Source organism: Zootoca vivipara, chromosome 1, assembly GCF_965207765.1.
Source record: "Zootoca vivipara chromosome 1, rZooViv2.hap1.1, whole genome shotgun sequence".
In the NCBI taxonomy this organism is placed as follows: Eukaryota; Metazoa; Chordata; class Lepidosauria; order Squamata; family Lacertidae; genus Zootoca; species Zootoca vivipara.
The window spans coordinates 28,312,738-28,337,003 of NC_142582.1; the positions used below are offsets into that span (position 1 = coordinate 28,312,738).

The following is a 24,266-nucleotide window of genomic DNA, read 5'->3' on the forward strand; positions in this document are numbered from 1 at the left end:
TTGAAAGGGGAAAAAAAAAGACTAAGCCCTCTCTTGGGCTCAAGGGAGAGAAATGCATTGCATTCATTAATGTATATGTAAATAATACTTGTTGTTCAACTGTTGCCATACTGACAAGTTAAATACTTGTCTTCAACTATTTGTGTAAGGCATACATTTTTATCACAAATAGCTAACATGATGCACATTGGTGTAAAACAGCGGCAGGCAGTCATGTAGGCAAGTGTGCGCCATGGCAAGTCTAAAGTATTGTGCCACTGAAGTAGACACTATGGTAAATGGGCATGGCTTCATTGACCAATGCAGTGGCTTGGCCTGTAGTTTACTGAACAGCAGGTCGTGTTCAGTATCGAAAAAGCAGCCCAGCAAGCAGGACTGTAAGCCTAGCTCTGTGCCAGATGCAGATGATGGCCGCCTCCTCTTCCCTCTGCTGAGGGGCACGCCGCAAATTCCTGCTGCCAGTGACACTGAAAGTTGCAGGGCTCCATTTCGTATTGGTTGCACCTTTCCAATATCTCTGTGAAACTCAGCAATGCGTATAATGCAAGCAAGGGGCATATGAAAGGCGTAACAAGAGCCGCACAAAAAATATATTTCACTAACCTGAATTCCTTTTAGAGAAGAGGCACCCATGTAAAGAAATACACCATAAAGCACTGGCATAGGGATAAACTGGAAAGAGGAGAAAGAAGGTCAACATTAAAAAATTGGGTCTCAGTTCACTGGCAGATAAGACAGGCAGAAAAGGCATTCGACAAAGGCGAATGACTACCAGGGTCTCATATGGGAAGGAGTGTTTGATGGTGAATTTTCACTGCTTCATCTGCACCCAGCAGGGACTGCACACATCCTGGTTTGGTGGTGGTGGTGGGGGGTGTCTTCAGACTTTCTGAACTTCAGTCCCTGTTTCCCCCCCCCTAAATTCTTCTGTCCAAACCAACCCAGCAGTATAGTAGCAGGCATGCAACCTACTGTTAAAAGCACAGATCTGTGGATTTGGACATTTATCCAGCACTAGCATTACCTGTGGGATATTAAAAAGCTCTCCCTGACATTCCCCTTAAAAGTTGGCCTGTCCTTACCTTCAAATCAAGGGTGACTGACCATTTGGGGAAAGGGAGCTCACCCTGGCTTTTACACTGACAACATCAAAACAAAGTAATTGTTCGTCTCTGCATTAGATTTCTCTCAACCAGTCCCTGCCTTTCTGCCATATGGTGGCCAGGGCTTGTAACAGTAATAAAATACGAAGTAAAATGCATAATAACAATTGAAAACATAAGAATGCCTGCTTATTACTTGACCATTAAAAAGCTGGCAGATCTCATCAGCAGGTGGACCGTTTCTGTTGTTGTTCATGTGGAGCACTAAGACATCAGTCTGTGAAAATGCCTTCCACCGAGTCAGACTATTAGCCCATCTAGTCCAGTGTGCCCCACTCCAAAGAACAACAGCGCCCCCAAATCTCATGCAGAGTTCCTTCCAATCATCTGCAGTCTGAGATCCAATTTTTCGGTTTGTTTGTTTTCGTAAACTGGGGAAGCCAAGCATTGAACCTGGGCTCCTTGGTGTGTGATCTGTGGTGTGGTCAGGATAGCTCAGTTTGTTTGAGCCTTTCTTGTATTAGGCAATAAGAAAAGGCTCAAACAAACTGAGCTATCCAGTCTGTTAGTATTTTAGCTCTCCTTAGCTGCTACAGCAAGGATTGGTGTGATGAGTTTAAATCACATGAGTGTCTGAGAAAGTGTGGGAATGGAAGTCTGTCTTATCTTTTCCGCCTGAGTGTTGATTATTGTATGTTAGTTTCACTTCTGATGTGTTGCAGTTCAGTACTGTTGTTCGAAGAACACAGACGTGAGTTATGAAGTCTCTGTATATAAACTGTTAAATAAAGTAGTTTTAGAACTACAGGTGAGTCTCTCTTCTAGCACTACAAGATGCTGAAAGACCTGCATGCTCTTTTCATGAGGAAAGAGTCGCATATTCCTGGCGCTCTGGACTGAAGGGACATGCCAGCCAGAGAAGGCCATGGAGAAATGCTCCGGAGTATTGGGGAGCATGCCGTTGCCCCAAGAGTGTTTTTCCAACACAGCCCACATCACAGATCACATACCAAGGAACCCAGCACCGCATCAAGAAACATAAATCCATGCGTTAAAAAAACAAGAACATTTGTGCTAGAATTTAAATCCTTAGTAGTGCTGTTTTACTTTTCCCTTGGTTTCCCCTCAAAGCATGAGCCTACCTTAAGAACTCTGGTCAGAAAAACGGACGAGCCCATCAGGATGAATATCATGAGTCCTGTGACCCGCTGCTCGCGGATGCCAAGGAATTTGGGCTGCTCTCCTGGAGCAGAGCACTCCGACTCCAGCTTCAAGCTGTTCACGTGAGAGATGGAGAGAACGGTGGCAGCCACAAACCACGGCAGGCCCATGAGGGAGCACACGCCCAGCATGAGAGCCACCATCAGCAGGTCCAGGTGATAACCGCAGCCCTTCTGTTGAAGGCAACAAACCAAAGAAGGCAATAAGCAACATGGCTGGGGCAGAAGCCGGCATCCTGCAAGACCCTTCTGAATGACCGGCAGCCCCAATTAGCAGCTAGTCTAACGATGCATGCACGAGGTACGTGAACTGTTAGGCAATGGCTGTGCTGCTGCAGGTTAACTTTGTTCTTCGGCCTTGCTTGTGGTATAACATACGTGGTTGGATTTGAGCCTTTCTTGTATTAGGCATACACACTTCTGCTTCAATTCAATGCATTGCATTTGTGAGACTGCTCTGATGAACATCAAGAGCTCCCTTACCCGAGAGGCTGTCCCATTCATTTCTGTTTATATTCCTGCCAAATGCACCCAAACAAGTCCCATGCATCGAAAGGAGCTTGCTGGATTATTGGCCTATGAACCCATTCTTAAGTAATTTTCACCCTGGCCCTACAATGACTTACAAAATTTTGAAATGCAGCAGAAGAAATTCAAAACAGAGCGCAAGTTCCAGTTAGGAACAACACACTCAGATCTGTCCTCTACGGATGCAATATGTGGAGCTGGGGAACAGCATGTTAAAAGCCTTTTTGCCATAGCTTGGTCATGGGCACCATAGCAGCAGAGGGACAATTATTTTTATTAGTAGTATGGAAGTAGTAATAGTAGTATAATACCACCCAGAATCCAAAGATCCCAGGGCAATTCAAAACAGATTACACAGCACAGGACAAAAGCATCAGAGATGCGTAAACACAGGGACAAGCCATGTCCTCATAGCCACTTCAAGGAGCTGGTGCCTCACAGAATGTGCAATCTGTACTTCTTTTAAACATCTGGCCTTATGCCTGCTGACTTTTCCAAAAGTCAAAAGGGGTGAAATTGCTGTTAAGTGCAAGTACGCTGCTTCCAACAGTGTCTGGGTTTCAGCTTTCCTCACATTCGCATAGAAGCCCGAGGAAAGTGACATATGGGAGAGAAAGGAGGCATGGCAACAGGTGATGATGCTACATCAGACCCGAGCAAGGGAAAAAAAATATATGAATATGCAGCAAAGCAAGAGGGCAGCCAGGAAGACCATCTGACTCCCACATGCCACTGCTGAAATGAAAGGGGGGGCACATTCTAAAGCTTGGCAGGAACTCCCTGCATCTGTCAAGTTAACCGCACGAACACTACGGATTGACACAAGGAGCCTGACTGACAAAGAGGGCAGGGGAGGGAGGGAGGGAAGCAACCCACGGAAAGTTGGGGGGGGGAACCATTCACAGCAACCAAGAAGTTGCAGTGTGAAAAGGAGGCTGAAAATGCATTTGTAATGACTGTGTTGCCGTTTCCCAAAGAGTCAAAGAAGCTGAAAATGCATTTGTAATGACTGTGTTGCCGTTTCCCAAAGAGTCAAAGAAGCTGAAAAATCTGGGCACGCACGCGGACAAGCTGGTTCCTGAAACTTCTTCCAACCTTTTTTTTTGGTCCGAAAAGTGATGAACCTTGTTTCATTCCCACCCCCCATCTGTTGGAAGGGTTCCACTGCAAATGTGTCTTTTTGGAACCCAGCAATTCTAAGCGCTCAATTGCTGCAGTTTTCCACAACGGGACTAAAAAGGGTGGAACAGACAGTTGTGTGGAAAGTTGGAAGACACTAGAAAACTTTAAGCTTTGGCAAGACAGGAGGCGGGTAGGAAAACATCGAGGGACGACTAGCACATTTATTGTGGCATGAGCTTACACCACCAGGTGCCTTTATCGCAATTATGTTGTGTTTATGAATTAGCCCCTTGTCTTGTGGCTAGTTTCCAGGCAACCAGTAAGGAAAGTTTTTATAAAGCAGGAAAAGATGGGGCTCTCGCTTTTATTATTATTATTATTTACTTATTTAGTGCAGGTCATCAGAACCGATCTCAGGGCAGGGCACAAAAGAAATTATAACTCAGTCTGTCACGTATAAGAAAACCACTTAACAAGAAGGAAGCAGATACAATTAAGCTGTAAAGGACAACCCTTAGCCTAGGGTCAAGCTATGACTTTCAGTCAGTAAGCTAATGAAAATTAATACCCTACAACAAATTACAAATGAAGAAGGCTGGAGACCAGCATTCTTTTCTTAGGAGAGCTGTTTAAAAGAAAGCATTGCTTGTGTGGTGCGTGCTAATTCCACTGTTAGCGCTCATGAACAGGTCTTGCGGGTTTTAGCATTGCAAAAAATTGCAAAACCTGTTAGACAATGGTGGAACAATACATCTGCACCCCATGGGAAACAAAGCCTTCTTTAATCTTCCTGTGCATCTTTTCAAAAAAACCATTTGCATCCAGCCTATCGCAGAAATGTGCAAGCTCATATCTTCTGTGGATATTCACAAGACTGAATTACATTCCCCCAGAATGATATGGTAATACTATTAGATGGCGGCTTTTTCAGGTGGTAGAAAACAGGGGACAAACCCACGAAGCAGCGAGACTGGACTTACTACTAAACAAGGATTTATTACAACAAACTTAAAGCAAGTAGGTGTTCACTCTCTGCAGGGAAATTCACACTGCAACTGCTCCTTCAGCACAAAACAGCAGCCAAACAGTACTACGGAACTTAACAGAAGCAATTCTTAAAGCTACAAGCACCTTTTCTGTTTCTTTGCAGAATGATTCCTAACAAATACTGTCAGATTTTTTTAAATATCTGCAGTTTCTTATTCCCTGCATTTTCAGTTGCCTGCATCATATGCCTGGGACTTCTGCAAGTTCCCTCCCATACATTCAAGTTAACGATGGTTTGGCATTTCCTGGCATGCATCAAACTGCTTGCACAAAATCACACACATTTCACATTGGACTGGGGAAAGTGTGAAAATATCATTATCTGGTATTTGGTATCTGAAGAAGTGTGCATGCACACGAAAGCTCATACCAAAATAAAAACTTAGTTGGTCTTTAAGGTGCTACTGAAGGAATTTTTTTATTTTACTGTGAAAATATCAGTATTCTAAATGCCTTTCTTTTTTAAAAAAACAAAACTGCATTTTTGAAGTGAGGGGGGGGGGCTTGCATTGAAGAAAATGCTGGAATGCTAACCAGAAAGATCAAAACACCTTACCTTTAGTTTATGTTCTTTTCTGTTTATAATAACAGCTGTAATCTGCTGGTCCATAAATATCAGAATAGTACAAAGCAAAGCCGGGATTAGCGCAGCCAGCACTGTCCACCAAGGATTGGTCCCCAAAGGCGAAATGAACCAGCCACGATCATCTCTGGTGGGCTAAAAGAACAAGAGCAAAAAAAATTTTTTTTGGGGGGGGGGGGGTATTTCATCACTGTGGAGGCCTGCAGGATAATGTAAACATTTGAATGTAAACATTCAAAATCCAAGGTAAGATGCTGTTTTAAGAAGGACACATAAAATATCAAATATGATAAATGGAAGTGGCAACCCTAAAATTTCTTAGAAGCCAGAGGATCACACTGGAGGCCTAAGGAAGAAACAACTGGGAATTGAGGTGGGGTAAACACATTTATTAAACTAACCCAGGGTTTCCCAAACTTGGGTCTCCAGCGGATTTTGGACTACAATTCCCATCATCCCTGACCATTGGTCCTGCTAAATAGGGTTGCCATATGTCCTCTTTTTCCAGGACATCTCCTCTTTTTCATGGGTACAGTCTTCATAGCGATCCATAGTTAAAAGTAGAAGTTGGCAAATATGTCCTCTTTTTTGCTCTTCAAAATATGGCAACCCTGGATGGGAGTTGGGTCTCCAGCTGCTTTTGGACTACAGATTTGGGTGAAACTTGAACTAACCTATTCTTATTAGACCAGTCTAAATCACTTTACAGCAACATCTTGTTTTGTTTTTGTTTTTCAAAAAATCCTTTTGAATTTAACTTTTCTGATTTATTAGTTTTCTCAGACAATACGTACCTCCACTTTTGTGTCATTATTTTGATCCATTCAGAAAGAAACAACAACTGGTTTGAAAACCTATTTGTTTTTGGCAAATTTCACTTTTCACACCAAGCCAGGTACGACTGGTGCCAGGAATTACCTTGAAAGCATTGGGAACTTGGAGCTTTGGTGATGGGATCCCAAGGGCATAGTCGATTAAAACCATGGACAGGATGGTGAGAAAGACGGCAAAGTCACTCACGACAGACCGCACCTGGAAACATTGAGCCAATGGTCAGTACACACACATATATACTGGTGGTAGAAGATTTGCACGGACATCCTTTTATGAGCCCAACAAGATTTGGCACACAGGCCAAACCTCTGTGCCCAGTTTCTTGCAGCCGAGTCATTTCATCTGGGCGAACTGCATCACTCTATGATGATGCCCAGCTGCTATGCTAAAATTAAGCAAAGGCTTGTATTCTTCAGGACAATGCTAGTTGTTCTTTCTGGAGAGAAACCCTGGCTGAGAAATCAGTAACGAAGCTCAGCCAGGTGCTGCTGATCGATAACAGCACACCGCATAATTTACAGGGACTGTCTTCTAAGGAAGGAACAGGAAGCTATCTCCTGTCTCTGTCTGCCATTTTAAAAAAATCAGCTCAGGCCCACAGTAGGGCCTGACATTTTGACATTACGGTCCAGGGGCAAAAAAAATGCCTAAAGCCAACCTGTTAATTTGGAGTAGCTTTCTACTCTGACAATCACAGTCTGCCATACACATTTACATTTCTAACCGTACTGAGTCTATTGTGCTTGATGTATTCTGCTGCAAACTGCTCCCTGAAAATGCCATGACACAGTATACCAGTGCAATCTCAGTGCTGCTGGCGAGTTCAGGTTTTTATTTCTGCTGAGGTAGACTTGTATCCTGCATTTGCAAAACAATTTATTTTTATTTATTTTTAAGATATTCAAGTTACCTTGGTCGGGAAGTATCGGCTGGTTTTGAACTGCTTAAGCGTGGATGACAGTGTCACTGTAGAAAAGAATAAGATGACTGACCAGAAGAGAACATCTGGGACGTAAGGACCATGGTGTCCACAGGCGTGTCCTACAAATGCCCCTTGCCAGTCCTTACATTCCTAACATGGAAAGCAAAAGCACATTTTTATATCCTTGCAACTGATCCTATTCACAGAGAAACAAAAGACTGGTCTGCGCATTCCATTATTACTACTGACCTGAAAGGCTTTCAATTTATCTGTCCAAATCCTGACACTTAAGGCGACTTCATACGTTGCATTTTTAAGGAAGGAATAGGCAAATGTGGTACCGTACAAATATTGTTGGACTACAACTCCCATCATCCCTTGCCATTGGCCACGCTAGCTGGGCTGATGGGAGCTGCAGTCAACAGCATCTGGTGGGCAACACATTGGTCACCCTGCAAGGAATGTAGCGCAAGATGTTGAAGTTGTGCACCTAACAACAGCGAAACACAGCATAATCTACAGAGGTAGCTTTACCATGAAGCAATGTGGTTTCCATCTTTGTATACCTTTTAAAAATGGTCCACTGTAGGGAATAGCATTTGCACTACAGTGGAACCTCGGGTTGCGGACGTAATCCGTGACGGAGACGCGCCTGCAACCCGGAGCGTTTGCATTGCAACCCACAGCGCCACGTCTGCGCACACATGTGACACGATTTGGCACTTCTGCGCATGCGCAAGCGGCGAAACCTAGAAGTAACCCTTTCCTGTACTTCTGGGTTTCTCGCAGTACGCAACCTGAAAACGCGTGCCCCGAAGCGTCTGTAACCCGAGGTACCACTGTATTGCCTTCAGCTGCAAACATGTCTGAGTTCAATGGGTTAATTTGTGCATGTTTGAAAACATATGTATCATGCTAGAGAACACTCCTCAGCTATCTAGGAATGGTTAAAGCGCTCTGCTGAGCAAATATCTGACAGAATACCAAAGTTTGCTGTTACATAGTGCCCCAACATTTCACAGGAAGTACTGTGGCCTTTCCATTTCTTTGTGTCTGGAAGTGCTGAAAAACAGATAAAGCTAGTATCTGCATTAAAAATAAAAGCCCTTCTGATCCACAGAAGCTAAGCCAAAGGGAACCCAAAACAGTAATAACAAAATCTGTCTATATTAGTAAATTCTATGTCATGAAATACTGTACACGGCTACTTATAGAGGCTGGAACATGCACGATATGTGCACTCAAGACTTTCGCCATAATCTCAAACCATCACATTCATTGGCCTGCTTCAGATGTGCAAGATGCATGGAGTCTTTCTTGGCTACTAAGCTATGATTTAGCATATGTAGATACCAGAAACCTCAAAGCTTCAGCAAGTGTTCACTAAAGACAACCTCGAATGCAGGTATCAATAGTTCTGTGATGTTTTTCCAGTGCATATCACACGGGGGGCCCAATCACAACTGCTATGGCTGCCATACATCTGGACATTTCCCATAAATATATTTTTGGGGCGTTTTTGTACACAAAACACACACCTCGCTTTTATTGTCCCCTGCCCCAACAACCCCCAATGCATTACAATAACACACCCTTTTTGACTGGTTCTGTTCTTTCTCTCATTATGTTGGTGAGTTACATTTCAATATAGTGGTTTTCCCTCCCGTACAGCTGCAACTAATTGAGAATTTTAGAGGAAATTAGTTAAAAACGAAGGTTTATATGAATAACGTGCCTACTTCATGCAGGAAAAGTTGGATGTAATTCACAGCTAAAATCCTGAAACCACTTTATCTAAATTAGTGCTGAGTTAATAAGAGTTTCAAGATCAATGTCCAAATCTGATGTTATGTAAAACATCAGCTCAGAGAATTCAAACTATTCCTTCTATAATGTGAAGAAACAGTTTCCTTTTGCCACAAGGTGGCAATAGACTCCACAAAATTGTTTGCATTTAGGCTATAACAACATTGATTGCAGAAGAAGCTGTTTATGATCAAATTTGGCACCCAGAAGAAGCAAAATTTGGGGGCATGGGTCCAAAGAACTATGAACTGTGCTTCAGGCTTCCCCCCCAAAATGGAACTTGCTGGAACAGAGTTCTGGCACCCCTCAGGTGGGCATTATGGCCATTATGAGAGAACAAGGGAGGCGTTCAGGCTGAGTTCCAGCACCTCTTTTTCTAGAAAAATAGCACTGATTGCATTCCACATGGCCTCGGAAGTCTGCTCCGAAGGGAACGTGGACCTCAGGGTGAAATAATTTTCCATTCCCTGCTTGGGTGTCTCTGCACTGAGGTTATCCTTCTCTTCCTCTGGCTGAACTGATGATTGGCAGGGAGGTGCAGAGACATTTCCCCTCTCTAGCAGGCTCCATGAGCACCTCTCATTTGGGTCCCGTTCCACACATGCAAGTGAAATGCATGGGGTTCCCTACCACAGACCCTTCATGTAAGGATTTTCGTTCCATGCTCTGAGGGCACACGGATAAATGAATACGTACTTGATTGGGCCAGTGTGAATAAATGTGAACCTTAACACCAAGCGGTTGACTAGTCAATGACAAACCAACCATCTGGAGGGCTTTGTTTTTTGTATGTTTCAACCTCAACATCTTCTGTCAGTCTTGGGTTTTAAAGGCTAGAGCACGCCAAATCTGTTATGATTACAAAAGCTTTTCAGGAGCTTCTCTTGTAAGCCTGTTGTTTTTCCAATGAGAGAAAAACAACAAGCTCATATTTAAAACTGCGACTGAAAGTTTTAATCAATATAATAGGTACCAACTAAAGCTTGGGGGCAATTTTTTTTATCCATTGGTCTGAGGCTGAAGGACACAATTTGACATGAGGTCTGCAGGGGAGGCCCTTTTTGTTGTACCCCTGCTAAATAAAGCCTGGGGTTACTGGAAATTCTTGGTGGTAGCATCAGTTGTGGAATAATTCTTCCCTCTGAGGTGGGCAGCTGCCAACAATGGCTAGCTTTCAGGACCTTTTCCACCAGTCTGGCCTTTTGTTGAGGGAAGATACCCTATATACACGAAGCTAGAACTTGAATTTTAGATGTTTTGATGTTTTTTTATGACAGCTTTATACATTTTTACATGTGCCCTGCGATCCTTTTATGAGGAGCTGAGATATAATTTTTACATATAAAACAAGAACGGAATTTATTATTATTATTTAACATTTCTTTGGGAAGCTGTTTTGGCTCCAGCATTGCTCCAAATAATGAGTGAAGAAGAAAGTAGTAAAAAAGACAAAAAAAAATGTTTTATAACCAACAGTCAGTTTCATTTAACAAACTGCAAATTCCCATGTTATAAAAAAAGAAAAGAAATTCATATTGAAATTTGCTAGCATAACAATGCATTTAAATGCCATTGATACCTCATTTGATGGTTAGCCAACAGTGCAATCCTATACAGGTTTACTCAGAAGCAAGACTCATTGCATTTAGTGTGACTTACTCCCAGGTAAGAACTGGAGCCTAAAAGTATTAGGCGAAAGGCCATAGTTCAGTGGTAGAGTACATGTTATGCATTTAAGAGGTCTCGGCTTCAATCCCCACCATGCTGAGAAACTTCCATCCAAAAAACACAGAGAACTGCACTTGGCATAGGCCATAATGAATTAGATTGACAAATGCAAAACGGAATGTTTTAAACAAAAACGATAAAACATCTCTAATTAGTGTTGATTTTTAAAGCTTTATTTTAGCAGGAAAAAATACATATTTCCCAAGTTCTATTGCATGTGTGTGTGTGTGTGTGTGTGTGTGTGTGTATCAACAGCATCTTGATTCTAGCCTAAATAAATTAGAAAAAGCTAGCAGGGCTTTATAAACTCTGAAAAAATAACCATCAACTTCCATAAAAGGAACAGCATTGTCCTAATGCAAACAATATGTATTTGTGAGCTATTTTACAACATGGGTGACAGCTTGGGTTTTAAAGGTTTTTTCCATGTTGCAGCTTTCTGTTCTGGACTGGAATGTTTTGCTGCTGCTATATTAGTTCAATGTATGTTATATTTGTGTATATTTTACATTATCATTATTAATATTAATAGAAGAAAACAAAGCAAAGCATGTTATCTTCAATGGAAGATACGTCCTATTTTCTTCTAACAATATGGTGATTATGTTTCCTTTGTATATCAAGTTACAAGATTCCAATTTTTTAAGCATCCCTAACACAAAATAGGCTATTTATATCCTAGCTAGATTTGCCACTGAATTTTGCGTACTGTGAAATTTTAAGGTGTTGGGTGTTTGGTTTTTGTTTTTTCTTTTGCTAAGGTGACATTTCGGGGGAATCTCAAGGGAAATCAACAGAAAATTTCTCAGCAGTACCCTCCCTTTCTTTCTTGTCATTCATTTGAAGTTACATTAATACAGGAAAAGTTATGTCAATATGTGCGGTAGGTGTGGAAAATCTAGGAACTAAAGAATAAACTCTCCAAAAAGTCAAATAAACTGTTAAGAGTGGAACCCTCGTAGACAGAGGGTTTTGCTTAGAATGAAGTTTCAAGGCAATTGTGGAAAGCACAAGGAATTTCAATGGGGCAAGCAAGAATTCCCTGTGGGGATTCTGCACATCCCTAATCCTGGCATCACAGATTATCTATAGTATCGCAAGGATTATTCATTTATTATTTTGCATTTAAACTTCAGATATGTGAAGAGGCCGCCAGGTAATAACATAGCAAAGTTGGGAATCCAACCCCGAAAGGGGGGATGGGTGGGGGGGGGATGGAAAGATATGTGACCCACTTGCAAATGAGAACAATAATAATTGCATATTAACACTAGGACTTTTTCACGCTCACAAGAGCCACCCATTTCTGCAAAGAACCACACAGAGTGTGAGACGGCACTTCATGGATCTCAGCTACAGCCGCTTTCGTGGTCTCCAAGGTACGTTTGGAAGTGCGGCAAGTTGCCGCAGCTCAGATCCATCTGCTACTGACTTGCAAGTTACAGTCCTCAAGGGAACTTCCATGGGCAAAAAAACGTGTTCCAAACATATGAACGTAAGTGTCTCTGGATATGCAACTCCTAAGCAGAAAATAAACCCCATTATGAGCAACCCAATCCCAAAGCGCTGCAGTGGTGTAGAAATGGCACTTGTCATCGTCTGCATGACAAGTGCAATGCCGCCGCCAGCCAGCACTGTTGGGAACTCATGGGGCAGGAACCAGCCAAACAGAGCTGGGTGTATCCTGTGGCCGTGGAAGGACCTGCCTCCACAACCGGTCCATGCTTTCATCTGTATCTGTGTTGGAGTTATAGATCAGGGTTTCCCAAACTTGGGTCTTGTTTTTGGACCACAACTCCCATTATCCCTAAACTAGTGGGACCAGTGGGCAGGGATGAGGGGGATTGTCATTCAAAAATAGCTTGAGACCCAAGATTGGGAAACCCTGTCATAGGTAGTTGTCACCACAAAGGGATCCCGAGCACTGAGCAGGGTCTTTACCACAGCATGAGTGATGTCAGTGAGGGATTATTTAAATATAAAAGCCTCTACCCCAGGCATAGGCAAACTCGGCCCTCCAGATGTTTTGGGACTACAACTCCCATCATCCCTAGCTAACAGGATCAGTGGTTTGCCTATGCCTGCTCTAGCCCTTCAGCCACAGATTCATTATTTGCAGTGGGACCACAGGAAACAGTGAATCGGCAGGAAAGCTGACATGCCCTAAGAGCACTTTGCAAAACCTGAAGATCACTTTTAAGAAACACAAGGTTACGGGGCGCTACATTAGTACAGGCTATAAAGTGGTCTTTCTCACTGAACATTCCTCATGATTCTTCCATGATAGCAGGCGTGGGCTACATCAGAGCACAGAAGGTGCAGGAACAAAAGGAGAGCTGATAAAGGCCGTAGACCAAAGATGAGCAGAAGGCAGTCCTTAACCCACCAGTGGACTACAGGCCAATATCCCGTGAATGTCTCGGTGCCTGCTGGTTGGTGAGATTCTTGCTTTGAATGCTAGCTTAGGTAAACTTTGGTGTTATCCAGCAAAATGATGAGGAATAATGGAAGCTGTTGTATGCCAAGTTGAGTATGAAATGACAGGCTGGGATCAAATCTAAAATCCTATGCATGCCACCAAGCGTCTGTTAAGTATAATTTTAAATAGCAAATTATATAGTAATAAATAAGAAACATATCATTAGTAAACTCGATAAAAGAATAAACCCAGTGTCTGCACCATGTAAAAAGTGGACTGGGTGTCAAACAGGAGCTGAAACAATTAATAACTGCACTGGAAATCAAACTATAGCTAGTGACCCACTGGGTCAGGCATCCCCAAACTGCGGCCCTCCAGATGTTTTGGCCTACAACTCCCATGATCCCTAGCTAACAGGACCAGTGGTCAGGGATGATGGGAGTTGTAGTCCCAAAGGCCGAGTTTGGGGATGCCTGCACTAGGTTTTCAGATGGAAGTCTTTCCGAGGTTCTTCTGTATGTGCTCCATTACTGAGCTGCCAGTCAGATGAGACAGTACTGAGTTCAGGACAAGGCAGCTTCCTATGCTTCCTCAGGATCATTTTACAGAAAATGACTTAACTGTTATGCAATTCTGGGCATGTTCCCTTGCTCTCATAGAACTGCAGAGTTGGAAGGAAGCCTGAGGATCATCTAGTCCAAACCCCTGCAATGCAGGCATATGCGTCTTTCCCATACAGGGATTGAACCTGCAACCTTGGCGTTATCAGCACCTCGCTCTAACCAACTGAGCTATCCATATACATATAAAACTTAATTGCAGGCCATGGAGATCCTCTGGGAGCTAGGGAATAAGTAGACCATGCTTCCTGTTGCCCAGGTCACGATCTACACATCTGACAATAAAGCAACGTACAGAAAGGATGTTTTCAAACCTTCCATTTTAACTCTTTTGCTATAGATGAACATCTGGAGTGGTATTTGGGGAGAAATATAGAGCTTACATGTCCCTTTTTTCACATCGCAGCTTCAGATTTACCATCTGGTAGAATTTAGGTCAAATCTGCTGCTATTTGATGAATGCAGGCTTAATCTTAGTAATGCTCCCTGTCGCTACACAAAGTTTCTCAGAATGGTGCACACTGGCACTGGTGCTTAAAAAATAATAATACTTAACCGTGGCAAAAGGGAATGGTCGCCGCTGAAATGGAAAGGTTTATGACTTTTAGCCTCTAAGATATTCCTTAAATATTCCATATTTGCAATTGCAATTCATGGACAGATCAGGTGTTACACGTTTTCAGTACCTTTTAAGACCTTTGCAGATGACACTGCAAACACATGCGTGGGCAGGGTGTGTGTACGCTACCCCTGCATGCAGACTTCTCTCCCCACGATCAGGTTTCCAGTCACATGGATGACCCCCTACATCATAAGAGGAGCCCTGTTCGATCACGCAAAAGCTCACGCAGGCTAGAATCCTATCTCCACAGTGGTTAACCAGGGAAGCCTACATGCAGGGCAGAAATGCAACAGCACTGCCCCACACATGATCCTCAGCAACTGGTTTTCAGAAGCATGCCGCCTCGATACGAGAGGCAATAGCTATATAAAGCCATTGACTGTTCTTTGCATGCAATCTTCAGTTATTACAAAAGTGGCAAGCCTGGGGAACAGCACCTGATCCCACCATCTCCTGCACCCTGCCAACCTGTATTCGGCAGGAACACCTTTATGGTCAGAGTAAAGTTCATCTGTGATGTGTTTCAGTGGTACACTTACTGACACAGTTAAGTTTCCCCAAGGTATGTCTGATGACGACATGTTTTTGGACTGCCAGTATCGCAAAGTATTATTGCTGGGGTCATCTGGTTCCATACAGCTGCATCTGAAAGGCGGGGGGGGGGGGAGAGGGAAAAAAAGCCTGATCATTTATAATCTTAAAACTGGCAAGTTGCACCATCGGAATTCCCTAGGAAGTCTGGGACGATAACATACAAGATAACATAAAGGTGGCGGAAGCCCAGTCCTTGGGAATGCCATTGTACCTTTCAGAGTAGAACACTGAATTACACCATGCGCAGCTCTCCACACCACCATGATGCCAAAGCAGGTGGATCTCCTTTCCATGAAATACCATTGATAGTACAAGGAGCCGTCTCTCTAAGTTTTGACCTGGCATCTCTAGACTGATGCATGCTTTTAGATTGCAAAGTGTCCTGAGTCTGGGCAATGTTAAGCTGATGGGCCTTCCCCAACTACTGCCACACTCTGAAGGAGGACGTTCAATCAATGGGGTTTTGTCTTCCACAGCCTCTGAAGGTGAAGAAAGCCATGGCCCTCTCAAATACGGTAAAGCCAAAATGCACTTTTGGGGCATGGGCATCAAGACTTCCTCTCTAGTCCAGTCTCTCTATTTTTTCTCTCTAGCCTCTTCTCCGACTGGCAGTAGCCCTCCAAGGTGTTAAGCCAGAAAAGGCTCTTTCCCAGAATAATCATCTCTGATCCTTTTAACTGTAGATAAAAGTGTGGATTATCAACATCTGAGGGACATGTGGCAATGCTAAAAGGAAAGTATGGGGATTAAAAGAAAAATGGATACCACAGAAATTGGATCTATAATGGGAAATATGGAAATTGTACAAGAAGGGTCAGCCCAATAAAGATATCTTTCACCAGAAAATGCAAATGTTCCGCTTACAACAATATATGACAAAATTGCTGCCACTCAGCAGTATTCTAATTCCTCCACCAGAGGCAGCCATGCCATTCTATGTATAAGGAACATAGTAAATATTAAAAACTAAACTACCGGTACACTTCAAAAATACCCACTGAATATTGTAATATTCTTTTTTACACTTTGGTGTGGAAGGTGGCTTACCATTCCATAAAAGGTGGCCAGGGTTTTCTCTGCTTTTTGTTAAATCCTTTTTATAAAAAAAAAAAGTTTTGTTGCCACTTGATGTGGAGGTAGAGCAACCTAGTGGTTTTCCTTTCTACTTTATTATTATTATCGGTATTATTATTATTATTATTATTATTATTATTATTATTAACGTGATGTATGTTGCTTGGAGACCTTTGGGTAGCAAGTGATTAACATTTCAAATAAGAAAAACAGTAATAATATAATAGTAATAATCAGTGCTTTTTTCTATAAAAAAATATGTTTAGGGGTACTCTCATTTTCCTACTCATATTGAAATACTGCCCCTCAATGAGGCCAAACTTAGATACACAAAATGTTTAGGGGTATGTGTACCCCCCCAAAAAAAAAGGACTGGTAATAATAAAATTACTTTTATTATCATTATTATTTATTCTACTTATTAATCACTTGTTACTCTAAGGTCTCCAAGCCACATGCAACACATTTATACAAATAAATACACTTACCATTTAAAAACATCATACTAAACATATACAATGGGATGCCCCAGTGGGAACAATACAATAGCACAATGTCATTCCCAGGGATGCACTTTGGGGAATGGAAAGATGGCTACCAACAATTCCCAATGGAATGATAAATTCTCCTCAAACATTTCTGAATATCCCCCACCCTTTTCTTGAGGAAGAATTGGTCCCATGGAGGAAAATATTCAGCTCAGCTTTATTTATTTATTTTTAAAAAACCCACTTCTTTAGGCTGTGTTGCACAGCAATACAATTATTTTATTATTTTCCTGCTCCACAGTGGCTTCGGAAGCTTTGTGTTCATTTTGAACTGTTAGCTAAACGTAGGAATGGCAGACAAGGCTCTGTGTGGGTGTCCAAATGTTCCAAACACCAATTTAAATTAAAGCCTAAAAAGTAACTGTGGGAGGCGTGTTATTTTTCAAGGATCTGAGGAGGGAGCCTATTATTTTGTTCACCGGTCAAAAAAGAAGTAGTGAGCTGAATTACCTCTTGGAGAGCTACAGTTTCACAAGACATAAGTGCCATAAGGCACACAAAGACACACATCCACATACAAGCTCAAACTGTATGTGGAGATCTTTCAGGTTAATTCTGAGGGTAGGGGATGCGACGAACCCCCTCGCCGATGTTGCCAATAGATTATGAGATGAAAGGGTACCGGGGTAAAGCAATCCCCACTCAATTCCTTATGCCTTAAAATAAACCCCTCAGTTCTGGGCTTCTCAGTAAAGAGAGTCTAATTCCAGCTTTCGTGGTCTGATCTCACACACACTCAGGGCTATTTGAATGAACAACCTCTTGCCTACAGAACAGGGACTCCCTCAACTCAGATCCCCTCTGTATCAGTCTGCCATATCACCCAGGCAAACTTGTGGCACTCTAGGTTTTCACCATACTGCCCTTCCTGTGTGACTCTAGGACACAAACTATCCCCTTTTCCTTAGGTAAGCTTTGCCCTTTTCTGAGTCTCCACCTCTGTGAGTTTTAATACGCTGCTGGAATAACTAAGACAATACTCTTTGGCACAAAAAGAAGATGAATTTTATTTTCTTGAGGACATAGGTTTTTCTTTTCTTAACGATGCATAGGTTTACAAGCTTAGCTACAGTTATACATTAACTCTGTCAGACTTTAACTTCAAGTTATCCTAAGCCTAACCTAAACCACCACTATCCTGGCCCCACACCCTTCTTCTTCCCTCTTCGTCACCAACCTCCCACTCTCCCAACTCCCAAAACGGTTATTCCCTCCTTTTTTAAACCAGGCCCCGCCCCGCCTCCTAAAGATGCGCTGTCAGTTAAGCTGGAGGTGGCTTAACTCTTTCTAATCCAGGGTGTAATAAATCTTCCATCCTGGGGCTAATCCGTTACACGGGGCACCTCATTCTTCTAATTAACCACTGCTGCATTTCTCATAACTGTTAATTGGCTGTTCTGTCTCTTACACACCACACAAAAACACCCCTCATACATACAAAGAATGTGGAGTATGGCTTCTGCCCATGCTCCTTCCAGATGGATGTGTTTGGTTGGCCACACTACTCCGGGGCTGTGTGTTTGATATTTATACAACTGCAGGCATGTAGGGCTTCTCTACCTAAATTACTACTTAAATTACAGAAATCCATCAAACATTAAAAGCTTCCCTAAACAGGGCTGCCTTGAGATGCCTTCTAAAGGTCTGGTAATTGTTATTCTCTTTGACCTCTGGTGGGAGGGCATTCCACAGGGCGGGCGCCACTACCGAGAAGGCCCTCTGCCTGGTTCCCTGTAACTAGGCTTCTCGTAGCGAGGGAACCGCCAGAAGGCCCTCAGAGCTGGACCTCAGTGTCCTGATTGGCCCCAGAAAGGCCCAGTACTGGGCTGACCTTGGACAACAGCCAAGCAGTGTGATATCATATAAGGGTAATTAATGGAGAAGGTAGAGAGAAGTTTGAACTTAGGTTGTACATGAATGTACAATGAATGCAAGGCTAAGAGGTCAATGCCAAGCTTGGAATATTCAAGAAAGGCAGGTGAGAGGATAGTGAGATACTAACCACTGAACGCAGCGTACTTTCCATTCATTCCAATGGACCTGGCTGCCACAAAAACCTGGCTGAAATATTGGATGAGCAACAGCAGCAGCATTGTTTGGCTGACTGAATCCACTGACGTCATTCAGGCTGAACACATGTCAGAATGACATGAACTTGGCACCTTAAATACCTCTGAGAGTGGGACGTTATGCTCCCAGTTCTTAAATACATGTCATGGACAGATTGTAATATGCATATCACTATGCCAGAAGTGCTTAAAATTATTCAGCATAATCTGTTAATAATTGAGAGGCTTCTGGTAAAGAATTCTTCTTTGTTGTTGTTAGAAAACACAGATTCACCATTCACAAAGTCCAAAAAAGGTTAGGCAGAAGGGGGGGAAGTGTTTGTTTTTAAAGTGGGCAGGTCGTGAACTAATACCTGGAATATTGAGCAGAGACCATTTACTTTCACCACAAAAAACTGGCAGCATTTAAAATGATTTCACAATCCTGCTTTCCATGGAGTAAAGAGCCAGCACATTTAACTTTCATTTGCTGCTTTAGATCTCATCAGCATTTATACCTCAAATGAAAGAAGATGCAGTTTCAGCAAGGAAATATATCCCATGGTTCAATGCCTATAAGGAAACTAAACATTTTAGCTTAGTATGTTTCCAGCTATGCTATTAACACTATTAATAGGGTTTCAGTGTCTCCTCCAAACTAATAGCCTGGATGGAACATCACATTAAACCGTAGTTACAATAAACCATAGTTTGAATAACCATAGTTATTCAAAAAGTATACAAAAAACCATAGTTTGAACAAGCATAGCATGCTGCTGCACACTACCGAAATTCTCAGTGTTTTGCTCCTCTCCCACTTCTACTGTTGCCTCATTGCAGGCAACAAGCCATGGTCTGGTTTGTTGCATCACCCAAAAGCAGGCCCCTCAAAAGCCACAGAGGCCATGCAAGAACAAACCTTGTTTTCCACTTACGTTTTGTTATGAGAGGAAACAAACCGTGAGCCCAGATTCAGATGACATGGCAAATCAGACCATGGTTTGTTTCCTGGGACTGCAGCAGGAAAGCACCTACCATTTCAACAGCATGCACCAGGACACTCGTGGAACCAAAGTTGATTTCAACTATGGTTTAATGTGATGTGTGGACTATGCCACAGTAACAAATGAAGCAAAGAATTGGAGAGGCAAAAGGGGGATTGCCAGAAGAACCTATTAAACAGACAAGGACAAGACAGGAAGGGGAAAATTCATCATACAGAGGTAGGCCAAAACTTAAAAAAAAAAAAAGTTGTCAAGCAAAGTAAATATTTATGTAGGCTAGTTGCAACTAGCTGGCACTGCTATTGTGCCACTTAAAAATAATATTCACAATTGAAAGCACAGCACAAGAAATGTGAAACTAAATCCCAGTATGTTCTACTGCTCCAAGAGCTTGCAAATCAACCTGCTTAGGTGCAAAGACTGAACTTTTCCATGTTGGCTCTTAAGAAATACATCATGTGTGGGGGGAAATAAGGGAGAGACATTCTTTGTGGTAGAATACCTATTTTGAAATGCCTTTCTGAGGGAGGTGCACCCAGAGTGTGTTCTTTTTAGTACAAGATTTAAACATTTTTATTTGCCTAGCATTTTAGATATTTTTAAACTGATTGGTTTTAGTCCTCTTATTTTATTATGGATTTCTCCAAGGTTAAATTTCTTTGCATACCACCCAGGAATTCATTTCTGAGTGAATGACACTTCATGCATTTTTTTAAAAAAAGTATTGATTTATTAAGCCAATATTTGACTGCCCCAACATAAAGAAGAGGGTTCCCAATATGGTCACAGATGAACTGGCAGGTGTGCATGTACAGGTAAGCAAACCAAACATGAGTTTCAGCTTGTCTCCCTTGCCTTTCCCTGCTCACTCATTCCCTTGTCTCCAAAACCTAGCAAAGCACTCTGCAGGTATCCAGGTATCTGAAAATAAGAGGATACTTTGCTGCTTTCGGATGGGACAGGTTGTTGGCTCTTCCCATCTGGAAGCCTAAGCAACTGAGGAGGGGCAAGACTGATGGGCCTGAACCAGCGTTTGATTTGCTGGTATCCCTGTCTGACACTTCTGTTTTGAAGGCCAGTTCACAGCATGGCTAAATAACATGCTGAGAGCCTTCACTTCACATCACATCTGCCTTCTTATTTATAGTTCACGATTAACCTTTTTTATTATTCCAATGACAACCAGGCACACTAAGCAGAAATAAGCATTATTGTGGGCCGATGTTTGTTCCTATTCCCCACTCGTCCTTGAATAACTGGAAGGACGAAAAATTCAATTTTTCCTAACGCAGAACAAGAGATCTTGGGAAACAGAAGAGAAAAGAATCTTGCAATCCATTGGAATGTTTCCTCCCCTAATCAGAAGCCCAGAATGCCACCATTTCAAATTCTATTCAACTTTTTGGGCAAAGTTTCCAAAGAGGAAATTAACTGGCCTTGCCTATTAACCACATTTTATCTTCAGGTAATGTAATGATCAAGCTTTTTTGCATGGTCCACTTTGGGTAGATGCAGAGCAGGATGGAATCAGATGGCCAGCTACTGCTCCAAAACCTCCCCAACGGATAGCTGGCAGGATCCAGCCACACCATGAGGAGGGCATTACTTTATTTCACACTTTACCAGATTTCCAAATCAGTGTGAGATTGTGCAAAGGCATTGGTAGCTCCTTGCCTAGAGCCTATGTGGCTAAATAGCCTGCAAAAGGGGAGCAGGCACTAGAGAGATTTGCTCCGTTTTCTGTACAAGGAACAACACAGGAAGAAGTTACATAATCTCAGGCAATTATAACTGCAAGTTGTCAGGTGGTGTTAAAACATATGGGGAAAGTATTTGAAAGGCATTTGCCCCCTGGGGGGGCGTGATGAAGTTCTGACATTAATTAGCTAATATGACAGTCCTACTTTAAGAGAGCTCTGACCTAAAGGAATATCTGGAGGGGTAATGGCAACGTGAAGGGGGCTCTTCAGATCACTGTTGCAGATTGTCTGTTTCATGTAAGTCAATGAGGAGAAAGGGCAATTTTTTAAAAAAATCAGGGTGACACTGAAGGACAGGAGTCATGCTTACATACAAAACTCAGAAGGAATCATTCATATACAGTGGAACCTCGGTTTATGAACACCTCGTTTTATGAAGTTTCGGTTTATGAACGCCGTGGACCCATCTGGAACGGATTAATTCACTTTCCATTACTTTTAATGGGAAAGTTCGCTTCAGTTTATGAACGCTTCAGTTTATGAACAGACTTCCGGAACCAATTACACCCATGTTTCAGTTTATGAACGCTTCAGTTTAAGTACTTCGCGGACCCGTCTGGAACGGATTAATCCACTTTCCATTACTTTCAATGGGAAAGTTCGCTTCAGTTTATGAACGGTTACTCCGCGGACCGTCTGGAATGGATTAATCCACTTTCCATTACTTTCAATGGGAAAGTTCGCTTCAGTTTATGAACGCTTCAGTTTATGAACAGACTTCCGGAACCAATTGTGTTCATAAACCGAGGTACCACTGTATAGTAACACAGTGAACCCTAATGTAGAATTAGCTTCCCAAAGGGCCTCCATTGCCAAATATTCTAAAAGCCTGATGAACAAAGCAGCAACGCAAAGCAAAAGTATAGGGGAACGATCAACAGAGATTATTAAAAATGTTAGGGCTTCATAGGACAATCAGCATCATGGAATGGAATGGGGCGAGTACCAGTATGAGAAAGAGAAAGAGAAAGAGAAAGAGAGAGAGAGAGAGAGAGAGAGAGAGAGAGAGAGAGAGAGAGAGAGAGAGAGAGAGCAGGAGAACAGTAGACAAGTCTTAAAGGTAAAGGTAAAGGGACCCCTGACCATTAGGTCCAGTCGTGACCGACTCCGGGGTTGTGGTTCTCATCTCGTGTTATTGACCGAGGGAGCCGGCGTACAGCTTCCAGGTCATGTGGCCAGCATGACAAAGCCGCTTCTGGCGAACCAGAGCAGCACACGGAAACGCCGTTTACCTTCCCGCTGTAGCAGTAACTATTCATCTACTTGCACTCTGACATGCTTTTGAACTGCTAGGTTGGCAGGACAAGTCTTAGGGCCCTGATAATGGAGAGAATTGACTGAATTTCTCATTTGGGTGTTTATATAAACTCTATGCCTGACTAAAAAGCTAATGAACCCAAAGGAAAAGAAGGCGTGATAAATAAGAATAGCTACAAAGAAACTTAATTCTAATATCTGGGAAACTGTGAGGTTAATTGTGCAATCCTACACATGTTGACTTCGAAGTATGTTCCACTGTGTTCAGTGGTACTAAGACCCTGGTGTGTTTAGCCGAAATCAATTTAAGAAGTAGAAGTGTGTATACAGGGCTTCATGTTTGTGTTTGTCATTCCCCCCAAAAAAAACATTATAACCCCCCTCAAAAAATCATTATAACCCTGGAAGTTTAACAGTCTTGTATAAAGAGATAATCACATTCAAGCAAACAAAAGCTAAGACTGATAGCATCAACAATAAAGTTGGCTCTCAGGTCATTGTGATCTCTCATCTAATCATCTATTTAAGAAGCCGCTCACTAGGTATTTCAAACTAAAACTCCCAGCATCCCCTGCCAGAATGGTCAATGGTCAGGGATGGTGGGAGTTATAGCCCACAACATTTGGAGGACATGTACCCCAATCTACATGTAGATGTTAAGACACTGCAACTTCGCAGTCTATGCTTTGGCTTCAATAATTTGCAGGTAGTTGTTCAGAACTTCTTATGCAGGCAGTTTGTTGGGCTTGTTATTAATCCAGGGAGCATATGGCATATTGTCTTTCTGTTGCTATTTCCGTATTTGACTCTCCCTAAGCCAAGAGTTCATGTGAGTTGAACACAGCCATTAAAAACCATATCTGGAGGGGCTTCCTAGCCTGAAAATGCTTCTCTGGCTGCTGTCTCTATTGCTGGGGAGATGCATCATGTGCCTCAGGCAGACTGAATCTTGACATTGCCCATGAGAATACTTAGGTTTTCACATAACATAATGCACAAAAACGTACTTTTGATAGCTCAGCTCGCTTCATCCAGCAGCAGCCTTGTGAACTGAACGGTAAAACACAACCCCTCTGAGCAGTCATGTTTTTTGTCAGTTTCACTTCTCAGGCGGCAATTTTTTAAAAAAATATATAATAAAAGTCGCCTCATATGACAACTGCAATTATCCCTGGATATCTTTGGCACGTGAAACTGCTCCCATGTATCTCCTGTCATAGATCTCACTGTCACACCTTGGCTACTGCTCAGGAATGGGAGACAAGAAAGGATCTGGGAACTCAAAGCAATCTTAGCAGTTTTACACACTGAAGCTAAAATTGCATCATAGTGTCTATTGCAATGCAGCTCAGGGCAAACAGATTTAGCACTATGGTTTAGCATTTTAGCACTATGGTCAGGGTGATCCAATGCAAAAGTGAGCAAGG

At 42.4% G+C, this 24,266-nt stretch overlaps 1 protein-coding gene across 5 annotated transcripts in view; it reads right to left on the reverse strand.

Moving 5' to 3' along the window:
• SLC4A10 (solute carrier family 4 member 10) overlaps positions 1–24,266 on the reverse strand; it is a 165,480-nt gene that overhangs the window by 17,202 nt on the left and 124,012 nt on the right. For all 5 annotated transcript variants that reach the window (XM_088661094.1, XM_035132522.3, XM_088661102.1 and 2 more), the window contains 6 exons: positions 15,094–15,199; positions 7,348–7,509; positions 6,522–6,635; positions 5,577–5,738; positions 2,246–2,497; positions 604–672 (listed from right to left, as the gene is read on the reverse strand). In XM_088661094.1, the coding sequence (XP_088517220.1) occupies positions 604–672; positions 2,246–2,497; positions 5,577–5,738; positions 6,522–6,635; positions 7,348–7,509; positions 15,094–15,199 (865 nt within the window). The remainder of the gene's footprint in view (positions 1–603; positions 673–2,245; positions 2,498–5,576; positions 5,739–6,521; positions 6,636–7,347; positions 7,510–15,093; positions 15,200–24,266) is intronic.